This window comes from Nasonia vitripennis (assembly GCF_009193385.2).
Source record: "Nasonia vitripennis strain AsymCx chromosome 2 unlocalized genomic scaffold, Nvit_psr_1.1 chr2_random0008, whole genome shotgun sequence".
NCBI classification, from domain to species: Eukaryota; Metazoa; Arthropoda; class Insecta; order Hymenoptera; family Pteromalidae; genus Nasonia; species Nasonia vitripennis.
This window is the reverse complement of record NW_022279615.1, coordinates 61416-81368: the sequence shown is the minus strand read 5'-3', so window position 1 is coordinate 81368 and position 19953 is coordinate 61416. Positions and strand designations below refer to the sequence as shown.

Below are 19953 nucleotides of genomic sequence, written 5' to 3'. Positions count from 1 at the left end.
TTTTCAACCTCTTCTAACAGCTTAACATTCATCCATAATATACGCCATTTACAGAAGTTGATATCTATAATAAATCTTGTAATAAATAAAGATTATAATACTTTAATTTATACAACTATAAATGTTTGATATATATTTTAAAAAAAAATTATAAAACATTTAAACAGTTGGTAAAACAGGAACCTACTAGATACCGCAAATGATTGGCAGCGTAAGATTCTTCTATACAAGAGCAGTGTCAATGTGTGTGTGTGTGTGTGAGAGAGAGAGAGAGAGAGAGAGAGAGAGAGAGAGAGAGAGAGAGAGAGAGAGAGAGAGAGAGATGGCTGTCACTAGCGTGTGAGATAGAGAGAGAGAGAGAGAGAGAGAGAGAGAGCTGCTGTGTCACTAGCGTAAGAGAGAACCGATTGGTCCAAGTGGTAAAATAGAGGTCTACTGGATACCTGCGGATGCGACTGTATGAATGTGACTAACGTAAAAGAAATTCGAATGATCTTTTTGTAAGAGCGGTCGTTAATAATGGTGTGTGTGTGTGTATCTAGATTGAGTACGAAGACTGTATCCTGCAGAACGCTATGCATGATAGAGAGGGAGAGAGAGTGAGAGAGAGGATTATTTGCACTCGAGTAATGGTGGTAGTCAGAGGAAAAAATAATTTTAAAAAATTACAAATATTTTATTAAAATTTATTTTTTAACATTCTTTTTTACTTTACAAATGTTTTCATTATATATTACATTTAATTTTTGCAACTCTTTCAATACTTGTTTAGAAATAGTTGCATTTACTGGCTCTTTCTTAGGTTTTTTTACAATTTTTTTTTTAGAATTCACTTCTTTTTCTTCAGCATTTGCCGTTTTCTTTCTTTTCATTTGCTGCTGAGGTTGCATCCATGTCAAAAAGGTTTTGGAAAAGTTTTCGAATTGCTGTGATAGATTTTCCAATTCATTTATAGTATCATGATGATACTGTTTAACTATTTCAAGATTTTGTTGTAATATTGGCATTATTTTTAATATAGCTTCAATGAGTTTTATAATATCACTTGTTTGGAGGATGTTGACTGATCGCATAACTTGGACTAATTCAACTTAAGACTCAGTCAAGTCTATCGTCTCAACATGCTTTGCAGACTCAGTCAAATCTATCGTCTCAACATGCTTTTCCTCTTCTTGTCGTTGTTTGTTTTGCTCTTCTATTTGCTGATATTCTTCGAATTCATTTATTTCATACTCGTTCTCCAATGATACAGCTAACTCTTTGTACATCGCTGATAGTTCCTCCTTAGTAATATTCATGCAGTCACTTCCAAGTATTTCATCAAGAGTAATCATATCATCTAATTGAGGATGTTGCTGCTCCTGCTGCTGTTCTTGTTGTTGTTGCTGTTGCGCTTGGTCGTTGATTAAAAAATTTGCTTGCTGTTGTTGCTGCTCCTGCTGCTGTTGTTTTTGTTGTTGCTGTTGCTCTTGACCGTTGATCAAAAAAACTGCTTGCTGTTGCTGTTCCTGTAAAAGAAAAAATAAATAAGTATGTATGAATGCAAACATAAAAAACTGATATGCGTGAGTGCGCGTGTGCGCGTGTGTGTGTGTGTATGTGTGTGAGAGAGATTTAGATTTAGATTTAGATTGGTTTTATTTTTGTACATTATGTTGTACATATACATTATAGTAGTTTGGTGAAATAAAGATAATAATTGTTGTGTCAGGGTGTAAGTGTGAAAGTGAGTAATGGAATTAAGTGAGATGAGATGAAAGTGTGTTCATGAGATGAAATGTTTGCGTTATGTTTGTGTATTTTCCAAATTGAAGAAGTGATTTTTAGCCGCCTGTTTAAAGTGTGATATGGACAGAGTGTTACGTAGGTGAAATGGAAGGCTGTTCCAGAGGTAGGAAGCGCTGATGAAAAATGAGTTCTTCAGCGTCTCCGTCTTGAAGGGCGGGATGTCCAGGGGGGTCACCTCACCCCTCACAGGCCTGAGCGCGACGTGGAAATTAAAATAGGCTAATAAGTAAGAGGGTACTGAGGTGTTAAAGATTTTTCTAAGAAAACATGCCATAAAGTATTTCCTACGTCCGGCGGTGGTAAGCCATTGCAACTCACGCCTATAAAGGGAGATGTGCTCGTCCCTCCTTACACCGTAGATATAACGGATCCCCGTGTTGACAAGCCTCTGAAGCTTCAGGTCGAGTTCTTGCGTCAGGTCACAGTAAGCCAGTGAACAGTAGTCGATGATGGGAAACAGGAGTGCTTGCACTAAATGTTGGCGCAATCTGAAGTTAGTGCTCTTCCGAAAAAAGTAGAGACGATACATTAAAGATTGAGCACGTTTGCAAATTTGTGTGACGTGCGCTTTCCATGATAGTTTGGAATCGAGCAACAACCCCAGATTGCGTACAGATGATTCGTAGTCGACCTGGGCTCCCCCTATATTTATATAGGTGTTGGCAGTAGAGGGAAGAGCATTGATATAGTAGGGGGAACCCAGGAGAGAGAGAGCGCTGAGTGGTAAAACAGTATACAGTAAAGTACGAGTGATACCACTAGTATTGTAATATACTAAAAATTTTGTATGTATAGGTCAACCTATTCTGTAATAAATTAACAATGAAATTGGTTAATGTATCAATATTGTATAGACAAAAACAGATGAAGCTTATGATATAGTAGCGAGAGAGATAAATAGATTAATAGATAGGGTTTTTTCACTTTCACAGTAAAATAAATAAATAAATACTTAATAGTATAATATGACACTGTTGTGTTTATGAAAATCATTAGTTGAGAAATGTATCTGAGAGCTTGAGTGTGTGCGTGAAAGAGAGAGAGAGAACGTCTGCACAAGAGCAGTCTGACTAGTATATGAGAGAGAGAGAGAGAGAGAGAGAGAGATACACTGAATAGATAATGAAAAAAAAATTAACTCACTTTATTCTCCACGACGATGTTCTTGTAATTTTCAGCACACGTTATAGTACTCGTTTTGTTATTTGCACTTTTTATTTGCGCACACTTTAATAAACAGAAATTCTTAAAATTTAAGTATTTTTAAAAACTTTTTTAATCTATGCAATCACTGACACCAACACACGATGTTACTGCACTAAGAGCTTGGATTCGAATGGTACCACGGGTCAGCAAGTGTGCCCGAAGAGCTTCCTTCTGCACACGTGAAAGCAATAATTATCAAATAAAGTAACCTTATCAGCTCGAGGGATGTGAGTGACTCGAGAAATGTGAGACTACAGGGTAGGTTTCTCTGACGCGACGCTGCATGTGGATGCAATAATTGTCGCATAAACTAGCAGTATCGGTTCGAGGGATGGGAAAACTCAAGAAATGTGAGACTATAGGGTAGAATTCTTGGACGCGCTGCTTATCCTACAAGTGTTTCTTTCTTTCTATTTTTTTAAATTTAATGTAAAACTAATGTTATTTATACCAGTAAAGTCTCAGCTTTCTATTGTAAGATGCTTCCTCCAATTAAACTAATAAATTAATGATAATAATCTGTGCAGCAAGACAACTTCACACAACTGAAATACATATCGTCCGCAATTTGGTTTAAATAATATAATAGCTGAAAGAGTGAGGGTAATTTTCATAATGTAAAACGCATTACAAATATTTGGTCCTGCAAAGAATCTCTAGCTGCATCGAACGCTGTAGGAAATCGGTGCAGCGAAAATATGCTACAGTGGGGACTATGGGAAACGCATTTAAAAGTACGAGAGAGAGGGTAGCTGTATGTGCTCAAAGAAAACTCCGAGGATCTAGCTGTTTCGGCTGCACCGAGCGCGCTATAGAGAATCAATGCACCGAAAATACGCCAGAGTGGGGACTATGGGAAACGCATTTAAACGTATGAGAGAGAGGGTAGCTGATACCGTCCGAAGAAAAGAGACGTTGCACGTTGCAAGCGTGAATGAATCGAGCTTGAGAAGCTTTTTTAGTGGAAGGGGTACAAATTTCGAGTATATTTAAGCAGTCCTCTGCTCCGTATTTGTATACACATTTTCGAGTGTACTCAAACAGTTTACTGTGCTCTACATTACATTAGTTGAGAAAGCTTGCTGTAGCATTTGTAAGTATATTTTAAATATTTTATTATTTCATATAGAAATTTATTCTTAATAATAAGTAATATTTTCATAGATAAAATGGATTTGATTGTTGATATTCAGGGATTCAAGGGACAAAACGGTCAATTTATAATCACGGAGTTGGCCTACATTGATCCCAACGAGCCAGCAGCAGTAGCTCAACTAGCAACGTTTCAACCACCGCACTGTTGGTACGACTTGCCGAGCAATATCCAGAGTACCAATCTATGGCTTAAGTATTCTTTCCATGGGTTAAAGTGGAACGATGGTGACCTTCCGTATGACAAGGTAGCTGAAGTTTGCTCCAGCCTTCTCGACTTATCACCGACAAGAAACGCGATTGTTTGGGTAAAATGTGCGCAGAAAATCGAGTGGCTGAAGCCATATTTCCCAGACGTCCGTAACATAGAAGATCTCGACTGTCCATCCTTAAAGATACCGGGATTTCGACCTCCGCTGGTATGTCCGCATCAGCTTCCTAACTGGAAGGAGAATTGTGCAGTTCAAAACGTTTGCGCAATAAACAAGTGGCCCCGTGCAGTACGGCAAGATTTTATCTTCCCAATGTATTTCTTTGAAGAATATTATAACTCATCTGATTCTGATACAACAACAACGTCAACATTGGAAGAATAATTTATAATATAAGTTCAATATATTCTTATAACTAATACATAAATAAATATAATAAGCTTATATACTGTTTCATTATTTTTACAGAATGGAGTCGCTAAACGCTGTGGCAAAAACTCCACCATTCCTGCCTACGAAAAAAAATTAAGGATTTGGAGATCAACAAGAAGTATAAAATATCTAAATATAAGAAAGTTATGACAAAATTTGGCGCGAAGATGGTGCTGGAGTTGGATGCAAGTTTCAACGTTTTCCTTCCCACCAAAGTGAACGCCTTCCTCATGGAAAACAACACCGATGAGGAGAAGTTGAAGCAGGAAATAAATACTAGAGATGTTTATCTCAAACATCATGGTAATAACATTATTGAATTTGTTGAACAATTCATCTCCATCGCGTATAATATTAAAGATTTTTTCTCAATCATTAGAGTGTTTATGCTAAATTCTTTTTTACTGTGCAAAGGGGATTATCGCTACGCTTAGTAATTTTTTTCTTCTAATATTAAGGATTTTTATAACATCTTCCATAGACAGTATTATTCAATTTATAAATCATAATTTAATTACTATTAGATTCACATAAGTTTATAATGTACTCTAACGGTTCTAACGCTATTTATAACTTTTAGGTTAAGACTACGTATTATTCAATTTATAAATCACAATTTAATTACTATTGGATTCACATAAGTTTATAATGTACTCTAACGGTTCTAACGCTATTTATAATTTTTAGCTTAAGATTATATATTATTCAATTTATAAATCACAATTTAATAATATTAGATTCACATAAGTTTATAATGTACTCTAACGGTTCTAACGCTATTTTATTTATTTATTTATTTATTTATTTATTAAACCAAGATGATAGCTTACATAGTATACCTTAAGAATACGCATACCAGCAAGCCTTGTAGAGGTAAACTAAGTTACCTGTGTACAAGCTTGGTATATAACAGAAGAATAAAAGACTTAAAACTAGTACTTAAGACTAAAGATAGTTACATTATCAAAATCATTTCAACAACAATAAACACTCATTACATTTCTTTTCTTAGAATTTAACAAATTTAACAATTTAAAATTATCTGGAAAACTAAGTATTGGTTTTGATCCAATACTTAATTTTACGTTTTGCCGCGGTTTTGCTTATATCTAATTCCTTGAGCTCATTTGGTAGTGCATTGTAAATTATAATAGCATTATTATAACTGTTTTTATCACTGACTCGTTTTTTGCTCTTAGGTATAATTAAACTTTTCTTTCGAGTAATACTTGTAGACATTTGGAATTGAGTTTTGAGATCTTGATAATGGATTTTAAGGGATTTGAAATTAAATACTTGCTCTAGGTTAAATGGACTATCTTGTATACTAAAAGTATTTTTGTTGATAATATTGAGAATTTTTCTCCGTAAAATTTGTAATGAATCACGGTTATTTCTATATGCATCACCCCAGGCTACTATTCCATAGCTGATTATGCTGTGAAAGAAAGCATAATATATCATTCTTAAAGTTTCTGTTGACATAGTGTGTGATAGTTTGTGAAAAATATAGACTAGATACTTTGTCTTTTTTAATATATATTGGATGTGTTTATCCCATTTCAGATTGTAGTCAATGACAATTCCCAAGTATTTGTAATACTCAACTCTAGCTATCTTTCTATTTTGAATTCTTACATCAATAAGTTTCGGTACACTATCGCAATAGCTTCAAAATGTCATACAAACTGTTTTATCCACATTCAAAGATAACTTATTTACCGCTAACCATTTGTATATCACAGTAAGAAACTCATTCATACTTTTTTGCGCCTCTATCCATGTATTGCCTGTTGCTATAATTGCAGTATCATCTGCGTACGATAGAATTGATTCTAGTGGAATCTCCTTTAGCATATCATTTATATATATAATAAATAGAAGTAGACCCAGTATCGTACCCTGTGGAACACCCATACTTATTAGTAAACTATCACTTTCTACACCGTCAATTTTAACAGTTTGATATCTGTTATTTAAATAGCTTCTAAGGAGATCCAATGCGTGACCTCTAATACCAATACAATACAGTTTATTTAATAACAACTTGTGGTCAACTGTATCAAAAGCTTTAGCCAAGTCGAGAAAAGTGACTATTGTTGGTATCGTTTTATCTACATTATTGTACAAAATTTGTGTGATATAGTTTAAAGCATTTTTTGAGCCAATATTTTTCATAAAACCAAATTGGTTTTTTGATATTATGTTATTTTTTTGGATAAAATCATATAGCCTGCTAAAGATTATTCTTTCAAAAATTTTAGCAACATTGGCTATAAGTGAGATGGGCCTATAATTGGTAATGTTATGTTTTTCCCCTGATTTATATATGGGAATGATTTTGGCTTCTTTTAGTGCATCGGGCCATATAGCTTTTTCAATGCACAAATTAAAAATATGCGTTAATGGTACCGCAATATAATTACTAATCACTTTCAAGGACTTAGCTTTTATTTTGTCCACACCACCATTTTTTATTTTCAATGTATTGATTATGTCTTTTACTTCATTTATATTTGTGGGTTTTAGAAAGATTGAGTTAGCATTATTATCCAGTAGTCTGTTTTCAGCATTATTGGGTTGCACGATACCATTACTCAATTTTTGGCCGATCTCACAAAAAAACTTATTCATGTTACTCGCTATCTCAACTTTCTCTCTAACTTTAATATCGTTTATCTTTATACAACTTATGGTTTCATTAGACTTTTTTTTGCCCAGTTTATTGTTTATAATTTCCCATAGTTTTTTGGGGTTATTTGCATTTTTTCGACTATTTTTTTATCATATCTAATTTTGGCGTCTTTGATAACTTTCTCTAAAATTTTGCAATAGGTCTTGTATTCAGTTTTAAGTTGCTCATTATTTATATCCAACTTCCATAAGTTTGCGACGCTGTGCCTCCCAACACAGGTGCGCAACACTTGACGCCTCGTACGCGCCAAGATTTTTCGTTAATCTCGGGATTTAATGTAATCGCCGGCGTTTGGGAGAACGTGGAGGAAAGAAGGAGGAAGTAATCACACAATTTATTAACTTGTATTGCACGTATATTTATCCCAGCCCTTCCTTACAGCGTGGTGGCCGTAGCCGCCCACACACAATAGCCACGCAGGGCTCGCCGTCACACCTCTACTCTCATATACGCGCGCACGCCTCGAGTCTCTCGCCTCTGACGTTGCGCAGTCTGACCCGTCTGCGCTCTCTCTCTCCCGCTTCCGAATTTCGGCTCGGCGCGACCCGCTCGAGTAGCGATACGGCCGGCGCGCTCGTTCTCTCTCTCGTTCTCTCTCTCTCTCTCTCCCGCACGGATACTCGCGAGCACAGCGCGCGCTCACGGCAGCGTTGTCGGCCGAACCAACACGGCCCCCCCCCCCTCTCTACTCTCGAGCACGCACACACGTATCGGCGCGCTCACTAACAGCTCGCGCCGGCGGTCCCGGCCTGGCGAGGCCTAAACCGACGCCGGCGTAGCTATCGGTTGTCCCCTTCCTTCTCTACTCTCTCCCGCTCTTCTCGATGCTCGCGCGCACCGACTTTGCCGCGCGTTGGCAGCAAGCCCGACCTGCTGCTACCGAGCAGCGAGGACTTCTCGAACGCCCCGATGCTTCTCTCTCTCTCGCTCTCGCACACACACACTCTCCCGCGATCCTTCTACGCTACGCTGTTCTTTTCTTTTCCCGCTCTCGTGTACACTGGCCCGATGCCCCGCGTAGACGACGTCGAGGTGTACGCCCGCACCGTACACCGCTCTCTCGTCTCACTCACTCTTTCTCGTACACACTCGCGACTTTCTCTCTCTCTCTCTCTCTCTCGCTTCTCTCGGCGGCCTAATGGCTCGCACCGAGAGTATCCCGAGCAACCCAAGAATTCTTACCTGGTGTAGGAAAGACGAACACCAGTCTCTCGTCCCCCAGTGGAAGCCTCGCTAGCCCAGGAGGTGCTGGCTTCCCGTACTCTTTCTCTCTCGCTCTTCCTCTCTCTCTCTCTCTCTCTCTCTCTCTCTCTCTCTCTCTCTCTCTCTCTCTCTCTCTCTCTCTCTCTCTCTCTCTCTCTCTCTCTGCAGACAGGGGAATGAAGGCCTGGCTCCCGTTCCGGCTTCCTTCCTCTGGCTGAACGGCTGGATAGTCGTCTCCGGGGAGGGATCTCTTCCTCGGGGCGATGGTCCAGGTCGTGGCGCTGCTGCTCTCTATCTCTCACTCTCACTCTCTTCGTGATTCCCTCTCGCGTGCTCTCGTCACTTCGAAGTGTTATCGACAAGGCTCGGAAAGGAACTGCCGAGCCACTCCGCCGCGCGCGCTCGGCGTCTCGCCGTCGTCCGTCGGGCCCGGCTGATAACGTAGCCCGATTGGCTGCGCGAGGCGCGAGACGTGCTAATTGGCTGCTCGTTTCGCGCCAGCTCGAACCGGCGAGCTCCCCCCTTGCGTACGTCGGCCAGCGAATTCCACGAATTCCCGGGACGTAGTTCGCGTCCGAGAAAACGCGGGCCTCGCTGGAACCGATCGTCTTTTCTTCCTCGCATCGAGTGAGGTTGCCGCGCAAACAGCAAAGCGCGATTTGCTCGGCTGCGACGTACAACGTCGCAAGTTATACAAAAATTCTTTAGTTTCGCACGATTTAATTATCGCATGAGTGATCCAATTTTTCCTTCCCACCTGTCTAATCCTTTTTTGATTCATTTTGGATAACTCGATACATTGTTTAATTTCAGACAACAACTTATCTGTTGCTAAATTAGGATCCTGCATTGTGATAATTTCATTCCAGTTTCTTGTTTCAGCACTATTTTTTAATTTTTTATAATTTAAAACTTGTTGGTTTGTTATGTACTATTTTCATTTTATTGAGAGCTATAAATATAGGGTAATGGTCTGTTATTGATAGTTTGAGTTTATAAGTAATTGTATGTATGTTATCAGTTTTTATGAAAATATTATCAATGCAGGATCCCTTAGCAACGCCCACAGGTGGCCTTGTAATTCCAACAAATCCAGGAATATATCCTTTATCGAAAAAATTACACAGGAATTCTTGGCCCAAATGATCGCAATCCAATAAATCAATATTGAAATCTCCTATTACTAAATGATTTTTAATGTTCCTCTTTTTTATCAAATATTTATTTAAATCTAAAATAAACTCAGTCTTAGGTATGCCATGAGATCTGTACATGGATGAGATTTCAATATTGCTATTATTACTTGAGTTAATTTTCGTATTTACAATTCTAATCCTACCCCGTTGAACAATTTCTGTGCTCTGAACCAAGTTTCTATTTACGAATACTATAACTCCGTCATTCCTATTTATCCTACTATCATTGTAGTAAGACTCGTACTCATAGTTACTCCCGATCAGTTAAAAAAAATTATGATTAACCTGCTCAAAAGTTTCAGAAAGAACAACAACAGATGGTTTGATGATCAGACTTTTAAAAAATATTTTTACCTTATCAAAATTTGCATTCATGCTTCTTACATTTAAGTGCACAATTATATCATTTTTGTTGCTAATTGTCTTGGTTTGACGATCAGACTTTCAAAAAATATTTTTACCTTATCAAAATTTGCATTCGTGCTTCTTACATTTAAGTGCACAATTATATCATTTGTGTTGCTAATTGTCTTGTTTAGATCGCCAATACCACTGTATGTTTTTTCTTTCTGCATTGAATCCTTTTGTATTATATCTAGATAATCCATTTTATTAATTTAAGTTTTACTGCTTCTTAACCTTGTATTTTTTGCTGGAGCAGCAGGTTGAATTGGTGTTCTAGCAATCTTCGATTGTTGATGTTGCTACTGCTTGGCTGCTTGGCTGCTTCACTCCTTTCATGTCTATTATATATATATATATATATATATATATATATATATATATATATATATATATATATATATATATATATATATATATATATATATATATATATATATATATATATATATATATATATATATATATATATATATAGGCGATAACTTTTAGCTTAAGACTATGTATTAACTTTAAGGATTTTTGATATGATATAATTACAAAAAATGTATTTACATAGAAAATTTAACAACAATGGATCGATGGATGAGTGTACAGTTTTGTAGTCGATAAATGATGGTACACATTTATACTTTGTTTAGATACGTACTTATAATTGCATTGTAATAGTCACATCAACGTATAGGTTAAGTAACTATATATATATATATATGTATACGCACGGTATTTCACATTCAGACAGATTGGAGTTGTATGTGTATGTGAAGAATTTATTTTAATGTTTTTTTTTTCATACGTATGTTTTAGTAATAAGAATATATATTCATGCGATTTAGTTATAAGAATATAATAAAAGTTTTTATATATGTTATAGTTATAATACACTATGTATACTCATATAATAAATAAGGATTTTTATAAATAAAACAAAAAATATATAATGGATAATGAATTTCTATTTTGTACTAATTCCTAGTAGCATCAATAACTGATGAAGAATTCGTGTATGTCAATAAATATTATTAGAAGGTTGGTAAGAACTCGGGCTGGTCAGATGCTTGTTATCCAGCCAGCAGTGTGCTGACTCTTGAACCAATCAGCCATGTTGAAATTTCAACCAATCACGTTTGATAAAACAGGTTGGGAGCGTGTCAGTACCGATACCAATGTCGATAAAGTAGATTATACCGATGCTCACTTTGAGGAGGGCCAGCCTACCTCAGATCGATAAAGTAGACAGGAGGGGGTCGGTAATGGGGGGCCGTGGGCTGCACGGTCGATATGCTCTACCGGTAAACCAGGGACCTACTAATATGAGTTACCATTGGTCGGTATTTGGTGGCGCAGGAGTTGCATGGCGCAGTAGCAGCCTTGCCCCTACTACTGGGAGATATTAGATTTTGAACCAGAAATTTGAAATAGACCCATATTGCGCTTCCATTGCCCCTACCAGTGATATATCCTACATCAGTTGAAAGACTTCCCACAGAGCGAGGCGGTAGGTCCGAGAGTTACTCCGGTGCTGCTTGCTGCCACCGCTTAGATGGTACTGGAGAATCAAGTGATGGGAGGGGGACTGATTTGTCTGGTAGAGAGGGTTATAGATTATTTTCTGTGTGTTGCCGTGTTTTAAACGAGTAGATTAATGATTTGTAGCTATTTTATAGGAAATTCATGTTCTCTAATATATTAATAATGTTATCTGTGTATCTGCGATATCAATCCGCTGGTTTCGATTATTTATAAGTAAACAGTTATTTATGTTCAAAAGTATTATTTATTTATAGCATTTGAAACCGTTCCATAGGGTACGCTTATCCGTGGTTTAAGTAGTTAATAATTCCACCATGCACATCAACCCCAATATCGTCGCTCCCTACGAAGAGTAGGACTGTTCAAATTTCCCATCATAAGTAACACAACTCATTTCACGCACGCTACACTAGCCCAACTCAAAATTTCCCGTGAAGAATAGCGCAACTAAATCTTTCTCACAACTTTAACAACTAATTTCTGTAAAAATTTCCCGATTTTTGCAAAACTGTCCGTAATGAACATTTTTAAATATTCACAATTTACAACTTTTTACCGAATTTAAATTGTTTTCCCAGATACAATAACTTTTTACAAACATATTTTTAAATTGTTAAATTTCTTTAAAAATTTCCGAAACTTTTTAAAACTTTGAAGTTTGTCTGTCTTTGTCCAAGGTTTTCATGAACTTAACCAACCAAATAACCCACTAAAAACGTAAAATGCACACATTTTAAGTAATATAAAGTCGCGAGTTGTGCTACTCTTGACCGCATTTCTGAACTGTGTTCTTTTCTGAACTACTCTTCGCGGCAAATCGTGAGTTATGCTAGTTTTCGTTTGAAAATGTGAACTGTGCTAGTCTTCACACAGAGCGACGATATACTCGATTTCTAAGCACCGTTTAAAAAGTTATTTTTTATACCACGAATAGAAGAAGTCTAGCGGATTAATGCTAGACAATGCTATACAATATGTACGACACCCATCTTATACGTTGTTTCTCACAGTATGCTGTAAATTCACGCTAAACTTAGCGCTTATATGCGCGCAACTTTTAGTATGAGTAGTTCATTAGCGCACTGCGTGGTAAGCTCCCAAGCGTATCTAGAGCAATAACGGCACAGCGAAAAACTGGTCTGCTTAAGTACCAGATGGGAGTAAACAGCAGTTTATACTAGACAGTGCTATAAAATATAACACGATACTTTGTTTATAAGTTATTCTTTACCTTTACAGCATGGTGTTTTGAACTTGTGCTACGATTAGGTGCTAACACACGCTGCGCTAAAAATGAATGCTATTTACACTGTGGTATACTATTAACGCAACGACCTAGGTGATGCAGGCTTGACTTTTACAAAATATACTTTTACAACTGTACTTTCACAAAAGAAACAATAGTGATACATTTATTATTAATTTTACAAGTAAAAGTATCTAGAAACTTTAAATTTCAAAATTTATTTGTTTTGTAATAATTAGATGGTTTGTTTTATCTTGCAGTTGCAGCCAAGAGGATCAATATGTCGGGAAGCAGCAAATGAGTGCGATTTACCAGAAGTCTGTACTGGCGATGTGGGTCATTGTCCTTTAGATGTTTACAAAAAAAATGGACATATTTGTGCAGACGGTGAAGGGGTTTGCTTTAATGGAATTTGTCCTGCCTTAAATCTACAGTGTGAACAAATATGGGGTTATGGAGGAGTTGCAGCTGATAAGCAATGTTTTGAGCAATTCAATTCTAAAGGATCAATCAATGGTCACTGTGGAACTGAAGCATCAGGACATTTTGTCAAGTGTGAACCAGAGTAAGTTATTTACATATCTTTATGTAATATAAAGCCACAAGAAAGTTTGTTATATGTTTTTTTCTCTTACTCTTCACCCGATAATTATTACTTTATGATCTCCTCTCACTCTTTAACTCAAAACACTTAAAATTATAGTCATTAATATCTTATTCTCTTAGTACCCTCACTTTTTTTAACCATCCCTTGCCCCCTATACAATTTGTAATTATAATTTAGATTTATTCAAATAATTAACTAGGTTTATTAGACGCCCACCTATAAATATCTAACATATAGCAAAATAATGTGTAAGTCTTTTATAAACGAGAAGCAGACGACAAAGTTCCGAGTTAAAAAAACTCTTGAAGTCTCGATGATTAAAATTGCGTGAGTGTTTTGGATCTTATGTGACAAAAAATGATAGAGTCCCAAATAAAAGGTATACATGAAAATTCGAAGTCTTGATGCGATGTTTATCGCGTTTTTAGAGGAGTAGTGTCTTTGGCCAATTGGTAAGCTTAGATTCATCTCATTGCCTTATTTAGAGATTTTCAATGCTCTGGACGATACTTCGTAAATCAATCAGGGAATTCGGATCATTCTTACATTACTGTGGTCACTTTACTCCTTTACTAACATAGTGACGGTAATTTATATGTTTCATCTGCTAGTTATACTCAAAGGTTCATAAAAGTTTAGGAAAAAAATGTATATCGCTTCGTTGTAGGGGATCATCTATGGCGGCTGCTTGAGTTTTAGACTTAAAATATGTGTCACTTGTGGTAACTGTCTTACTCGCTCTAGGTCAATTTATCTATTGATTGAATTAACTTTATCTTATTTATATGGGAAATGTATATTTTTTATGTGTATTGGCAAAGTTCTTTGTGCAGCTTTCGAAACCCTATAGTTACGGAGATATCGATGATTTTTTTTTTGTGATTTTGTATATCTCCAAAACTAATCAGTCAATTGCTTAAAAAATATATATCAGTGATTTACCACAGCAAAAACTAATTTCCGTTAAAATTTTAGATGAATTTGTTGATCAGTACCTGAGTTATGAGCCAATATCTTATAAAATACGATTTTTCTTCACAATTTTATTTCCTCCTAGAGAAAGTTTGTTGTTTTTTTTTTTTAATAAAATGTAATTGTGTATAAAGACGATTACCTCTTCGTAGTGAGGCCAGAGGTCCACTAATCTGAGTGCGTGTCGCCCTGCTCATTTAAACTCTCGTCTGAGTATTACGCCTCTCTAAGTCATTTTTGCAGAAACCCCCGATTGCTTCGCGATCACAAAACCTCTGAACAACCGCCATTTGCCTCGTCAGCTTTTTAGGCCTAAGTCCTGACACTCGTCAGCGTGTTCCTGACCCGGATTTACTTTTTTAAAATCTAAATACATTATAGTTACTGTTGGAGTAATACTTCCCCGTGTGCAGAGGGAAGGTAACACGTGAAAAAGGCAGGCACTGAAATTCAGTAAAACGCAGATTTAGTTTGTGAAGAACAATAAAATTATCTCCAGAGACAGAACTATTCCTGTTCTAGTAGTCGGTAGGAGAGAGGGTGAGAGAGCGCGCGCTAAGAAGATTGATCAAGTGTCGCAGAACAACCAGCGCAGCGGCGCTAGTGTTGCACAGTGGGCCCAACATTGATCAGGTGGCGCGAAGACTCGCCAACAGTTATAATATGGACGGATTTATTTTTTTGATTCAGATGTTTATTTATTTATTTATTGAAACCAGTAATTTTACATAGTATTAGTGTAACTAGTATCCGAAAACTCGCAGAGGTAAACATTGTTACCTGAAAAAATATTGTGAACTAAAAAAACAATTTGTATCATCAAATATATTATTTTTAACATATAATAACAGTACAATTCACAACTGTATGTTTTTGAGATCATTTTAAACTATCACTATACTAACAGTTAAATTTAATCCAACTTTTTATCTTATTAATTTGCGCATGTTTTCCTACATTTACAGTTTTTAATTCGTTTGGATGCGCATTGAATATCACTATGACTTTCTTAAAACTATTCTTATCAGTAATTCTTTTCTTGTTTTTGGGTATAATAATACTATTGTTCCTTGTGTGACGTCGCACTTTTAATAGCGGAGCTTGTCGCTAAGCAAACAGTCAAATTAGACTAATGTTACTTTGATCTACCTCCTTTAGACACTTACATTTACAGAGGGGAAAAAACGTGTAGGTTTAGGGATAGGAATGCCTATAGAGTGGCAGATGATTGAATAAATTGTTACTCAATAATTGTTTATGCTGTACAAAGTGTCATAATATATTCTTGAACCCTCGGTTGCATCTTATATGATGACAGTGTCTTCCACGGGATAATATTATTCACGGTTGAGAATTACTCTAGTTTTCCGCGTTCTCGCAAAACGACGGTCGACGTTACGTCATAAATTACGGCACGATTCGTCACGAGTACGCGATTCACATATAATAATACGCGCCTCTGTCCGTGCTTTACAACGCAACTTATCAGTTCAAAGAACGACCTTCAATAATACGTGAAATTGTCGAGATTCTAAGAACCACCGACTCAACCGTTGTATTCAGCACTTTTCTGCGGTACGATTCGTACTTTAGTGGTCCAAGATGGCGGTGGCGTCACTTAAACCGACTTGGCTTGACCAAGATGGCGACCGACAATTCTTTTGTAAAGGAAATCCTGGGAAACACGACGTCTACTGCTATAGCCGGGGACCTTGGTCTCACTTCCTTGGTTTCCTGAAATCGTGAGAATAACCGGAACTGAACCGGACTATACTCGTGAGCTTATCTTGCGCGGTTCTCCAAACACCAAAATACCAAGAAACTGCGATCTCACTCGTGACATATTCATTTGGTCGTGATTAAGGCGAACTTTCGCGATACTTCTGAACTCGCGACTCGACGAATTCTACAACGTACGACTTCCCTACTACCTCAACTTCTCCAACTGCTCGGCTTCAGGGTCGACGACAAAGTGAGCGAGGAGGAACCTTCCTCGCGGCTCGAGGACCTACGCGTTTCGGAAAAGACGCATTTTTAACGACTTCTATTATTATTTTTTACGCGCAAAAGAACGCGAGTCAAAATAAATATTAATGGCGTCCCGCGGCGCCAATTAAATTGGCGCTATCGTCTAATCCTAGTGTCACATGACTTGGTCATTCGCGACGATAACGCGTAGCACGGGAAATAGTAGTGGCGACGCACCATATTTTCCAGTAGCACTCACGAGTGTTTATGCGCCTTTACGCCTACTGTATGCAAGTACAGTCAGCTGCGCGGCTCTCTCTCGCCGAGTCTCGCGCGTGTTTCCCTCTCTCCGCGGCTATCGCTGTCTCGCTCCTCGACTATACGCTACCGCGGCTGCTATGCTCGCTGCTTTGCGCTTACTTATTCGCACGAGTGCTCTCGCGAGAGAGATGCGCGGCGAAGATGCGCAACGGTCAGTTGCGGCCTCGTGGCTCTGGCGCGCAGATCCTCTCGTACTTTCGAGGACGTCGCGAAGCCTTTAAGTGCCTTTAAGTGCCGTCACTAGCAACAGGCACGGATATAGCAGTGACCCAGGGTTTCTGCTGGGCCGTATTTGCGCAATTAATGCGGGTTATGCTCTTCTTGTCAGAACCGGGGTGCCATTTCTGGCTCCGGGCGCTGACAGCTGATATTAGGAGCCCCAGGCGCACAGGGCAGCAGAAGATACATGTGTGATGTTGTTGATTCTCCGATGCATTCATCGCGAATACATCTGAGAATCAACTACTCGGAAATTTGTGCTGTAATAAATCATACGCACAGTTTTAAGTATCATTGTTTTTGCGATTTTATAAAATATATATACCAGATATTTTGTTTTTTTAACTATGTATTGAATGTGCTTGTTCCATTTTAAATTGTAATTCATGATAATCCCTAAATATTTAACGCTTTCGACCTTGTTAATTATTTTGTCTCTTATTTTAATATTTTTTTGTGCTGGTACACTATCAACGTTACTGCCGAAAGTCATACAAACTGTTTTATCAACATTCAATGATAGTTTATTTAGTATTAAAGTACAGAACGAATAGTAGTGGTCTTATGATAGTACCTTGTGGACACCTGTGTTTACTAATAAGAATTCGCTCTCTTTTTCATCTACTTTTACTCTTTAGTATCTATTTTTTAGATAGCTTGCAAGAAAATCCAACGTCTGGACTCTAATCCCAATACAATACCATTTGTCCAGTAATATATGGTGGTCAACCGTATCAAAAGCTTTCGGTAGACCTAAAAAAGTTACAATTGTTTGTGTTCATTAAATTATTGCATTTTTTGTGCCGATCTTCTTCATAAAACCAAATTGTTGCTTGGATATAATATTGTGTTTTCCAACAAAATCATATATTCAATTATAAATGATTCTTTCTAAAATCTTTGCAATATTTGAAATGTGGGAGATTCGTCAATAATTAGTTATGCTGTGCTTTTCACCAGATTTGTAAATCGGTGTTAATTTGACTTGTTTAAGCGAATCAGGCCAGATTGCTCTTTTGATACATAGATTGAACATATTCATTAATAGTTTCGCAAAATAGTTGCAAATTACCTTTAGCGTCTTAGTATTTATTTTGTCAACGCCAATTTTTTTTATTGTAGGTTTCAGAAAAATAGAATTTGCATTTGATTCGGGCAGTTTGAGTTCGGCGTTATTAGGTTTTACAATAATATCATTCAATTTACGGTAAATCTCACAGAAAAATTTGTTCACGGTTGCAGCTATTTCTACTTTGTCTGTAATATTATTATCATTGATTTTTATATAACTTATGGCATCATTAATGGATTTTTTTTGTTTATGATTTCCCATAGTTTCATAAGATTGTTAGCATTTTTTTCAACTATGCTTTTATTGTATCGTATCTGAATTTAACACCTTGTCCTAAGTTTTAGTATATGTTTTTTATTTATTCTTAAGTTCTTTATTGTTAATATCCATTTGCCATGATTTATAATAGCATTAGTGATCCAACATTTTCTGCCTATTTGTTTACATTTACTAGGTTTCGTTTAAGATAACTCAATACATTGTTTAATTTCAGATCCCAAGTTATCTGTAGCTAGATTGGAATCCTGCATCGACATAATTTTATTCCAGTTTCTATATTCTGCAATGTTTACTAATTTTTTATAATTCAAATATTCTATTGGTTTGTTATCTTTAATTCTCATTTTATTAAGTGCAAAGAATATTGAGGTTATTAGTTTTTATGAAAATATTGTCAATGCAGGATCTCTTAGATAATTCTACAGGTGGCCTTTTTCAAATAAATTGCACAAAAATTCTTGACTTACATGATCGCATTCTATAAGATCAATATTGAAATCTTCTATTACTAAATGATTTTTAATATTTTTCTTTAATATTTTATTTAATATTTTTTTTTATCAAATATTTATTTGAATCTAAAATAAACTCACTCATCGGTATTTCATGTGATCTATACGCGTATTTCATCAAGTTTTTCAATAACTTTAACGCGTTTGTAAAATGTAAAAAGGGATTGTTCTTCTACTATGTACTAGTAAAAACAAAGAAAATGAGACTTAGTGGGTTAAGGAGGTTGATCAGATTTAGAATCACCGAACAAATGTTAATAAAAAAGTTATCAAAGTTTAATAGTATTGGAAAAGTCACTAAATACATTTTCAGATTAATTAGATACATAAAAATGAGATATTAATGAAAGAATTTTTTGCGATTCAACATGAAATCTTATGGGCAATCTAATTTTGTCTGTCTTAATTCAAAATACGCAACGATTGACGAATAGAAACCGTGGAAACTTTTGAAAGTAGTAAATAAATAGCTAAGGAGTGTGTGAGATGTTGTAAAAAATCGATTAGGTAACTGTAAGATTTATAAATGATAAGTTTTCTTTGTGAAACTGCTGTTTTCGACAACCTTAAGCTCCATTACGTGAGATAGTGGCAACGTCACAATCCCCGTCGTAGCGCGCGCTGTTTGCAATGCATTCATTTACCTGGAATATATAGAACATAATTAAAATTAGTGGTTATTCAGCAATAAAAACAAAACAAAAATCGGAAAAATAATTCATTGAATATTTAATGATCATCTTATATCATATGCGTGAAATATAATGCATTTACGATGCTTATGTAATTTAAACATTATTTTATATGTCTGTGGAATGTTAAATAATTAAAACTATAATATAATAGAAATAAAGTAATCAAAACTGAGAAAACATGCACATAATAAAATTAAATTGCAGAACTCTTTGTAGAGGATTTTTCTAAAAACAATTTTTTTA

At 36.4% G+C, this 19953-nt stretch overlaps 1 protein-coding gene across 15 annotated transcripts in view; it reads left to right on the top strand.

Moving 5' to 3' along the window:
• Positions 1-19953, top strand: part of LOC107981239 (zinc metalloproteinase-disintegrin-like batroxstatin-3) — a 584695-nt gene that overhangs the window by 521135 nt on the left and 43607 nt on the right. For all 15 annotated transcript variants that reach the window (XM_032601572.1, XM_031925266.2, XM_031925262.2 and 12 more), the window contains one exon: positions 13326-13630. In XM_032601572.1, the coding sequence (XP_032457463.1) occupies positions 13326-13630 (305 nt within the window). The remainder of the gene's footprint in view (positions 1-13325; positions 13631-19953) is intronic.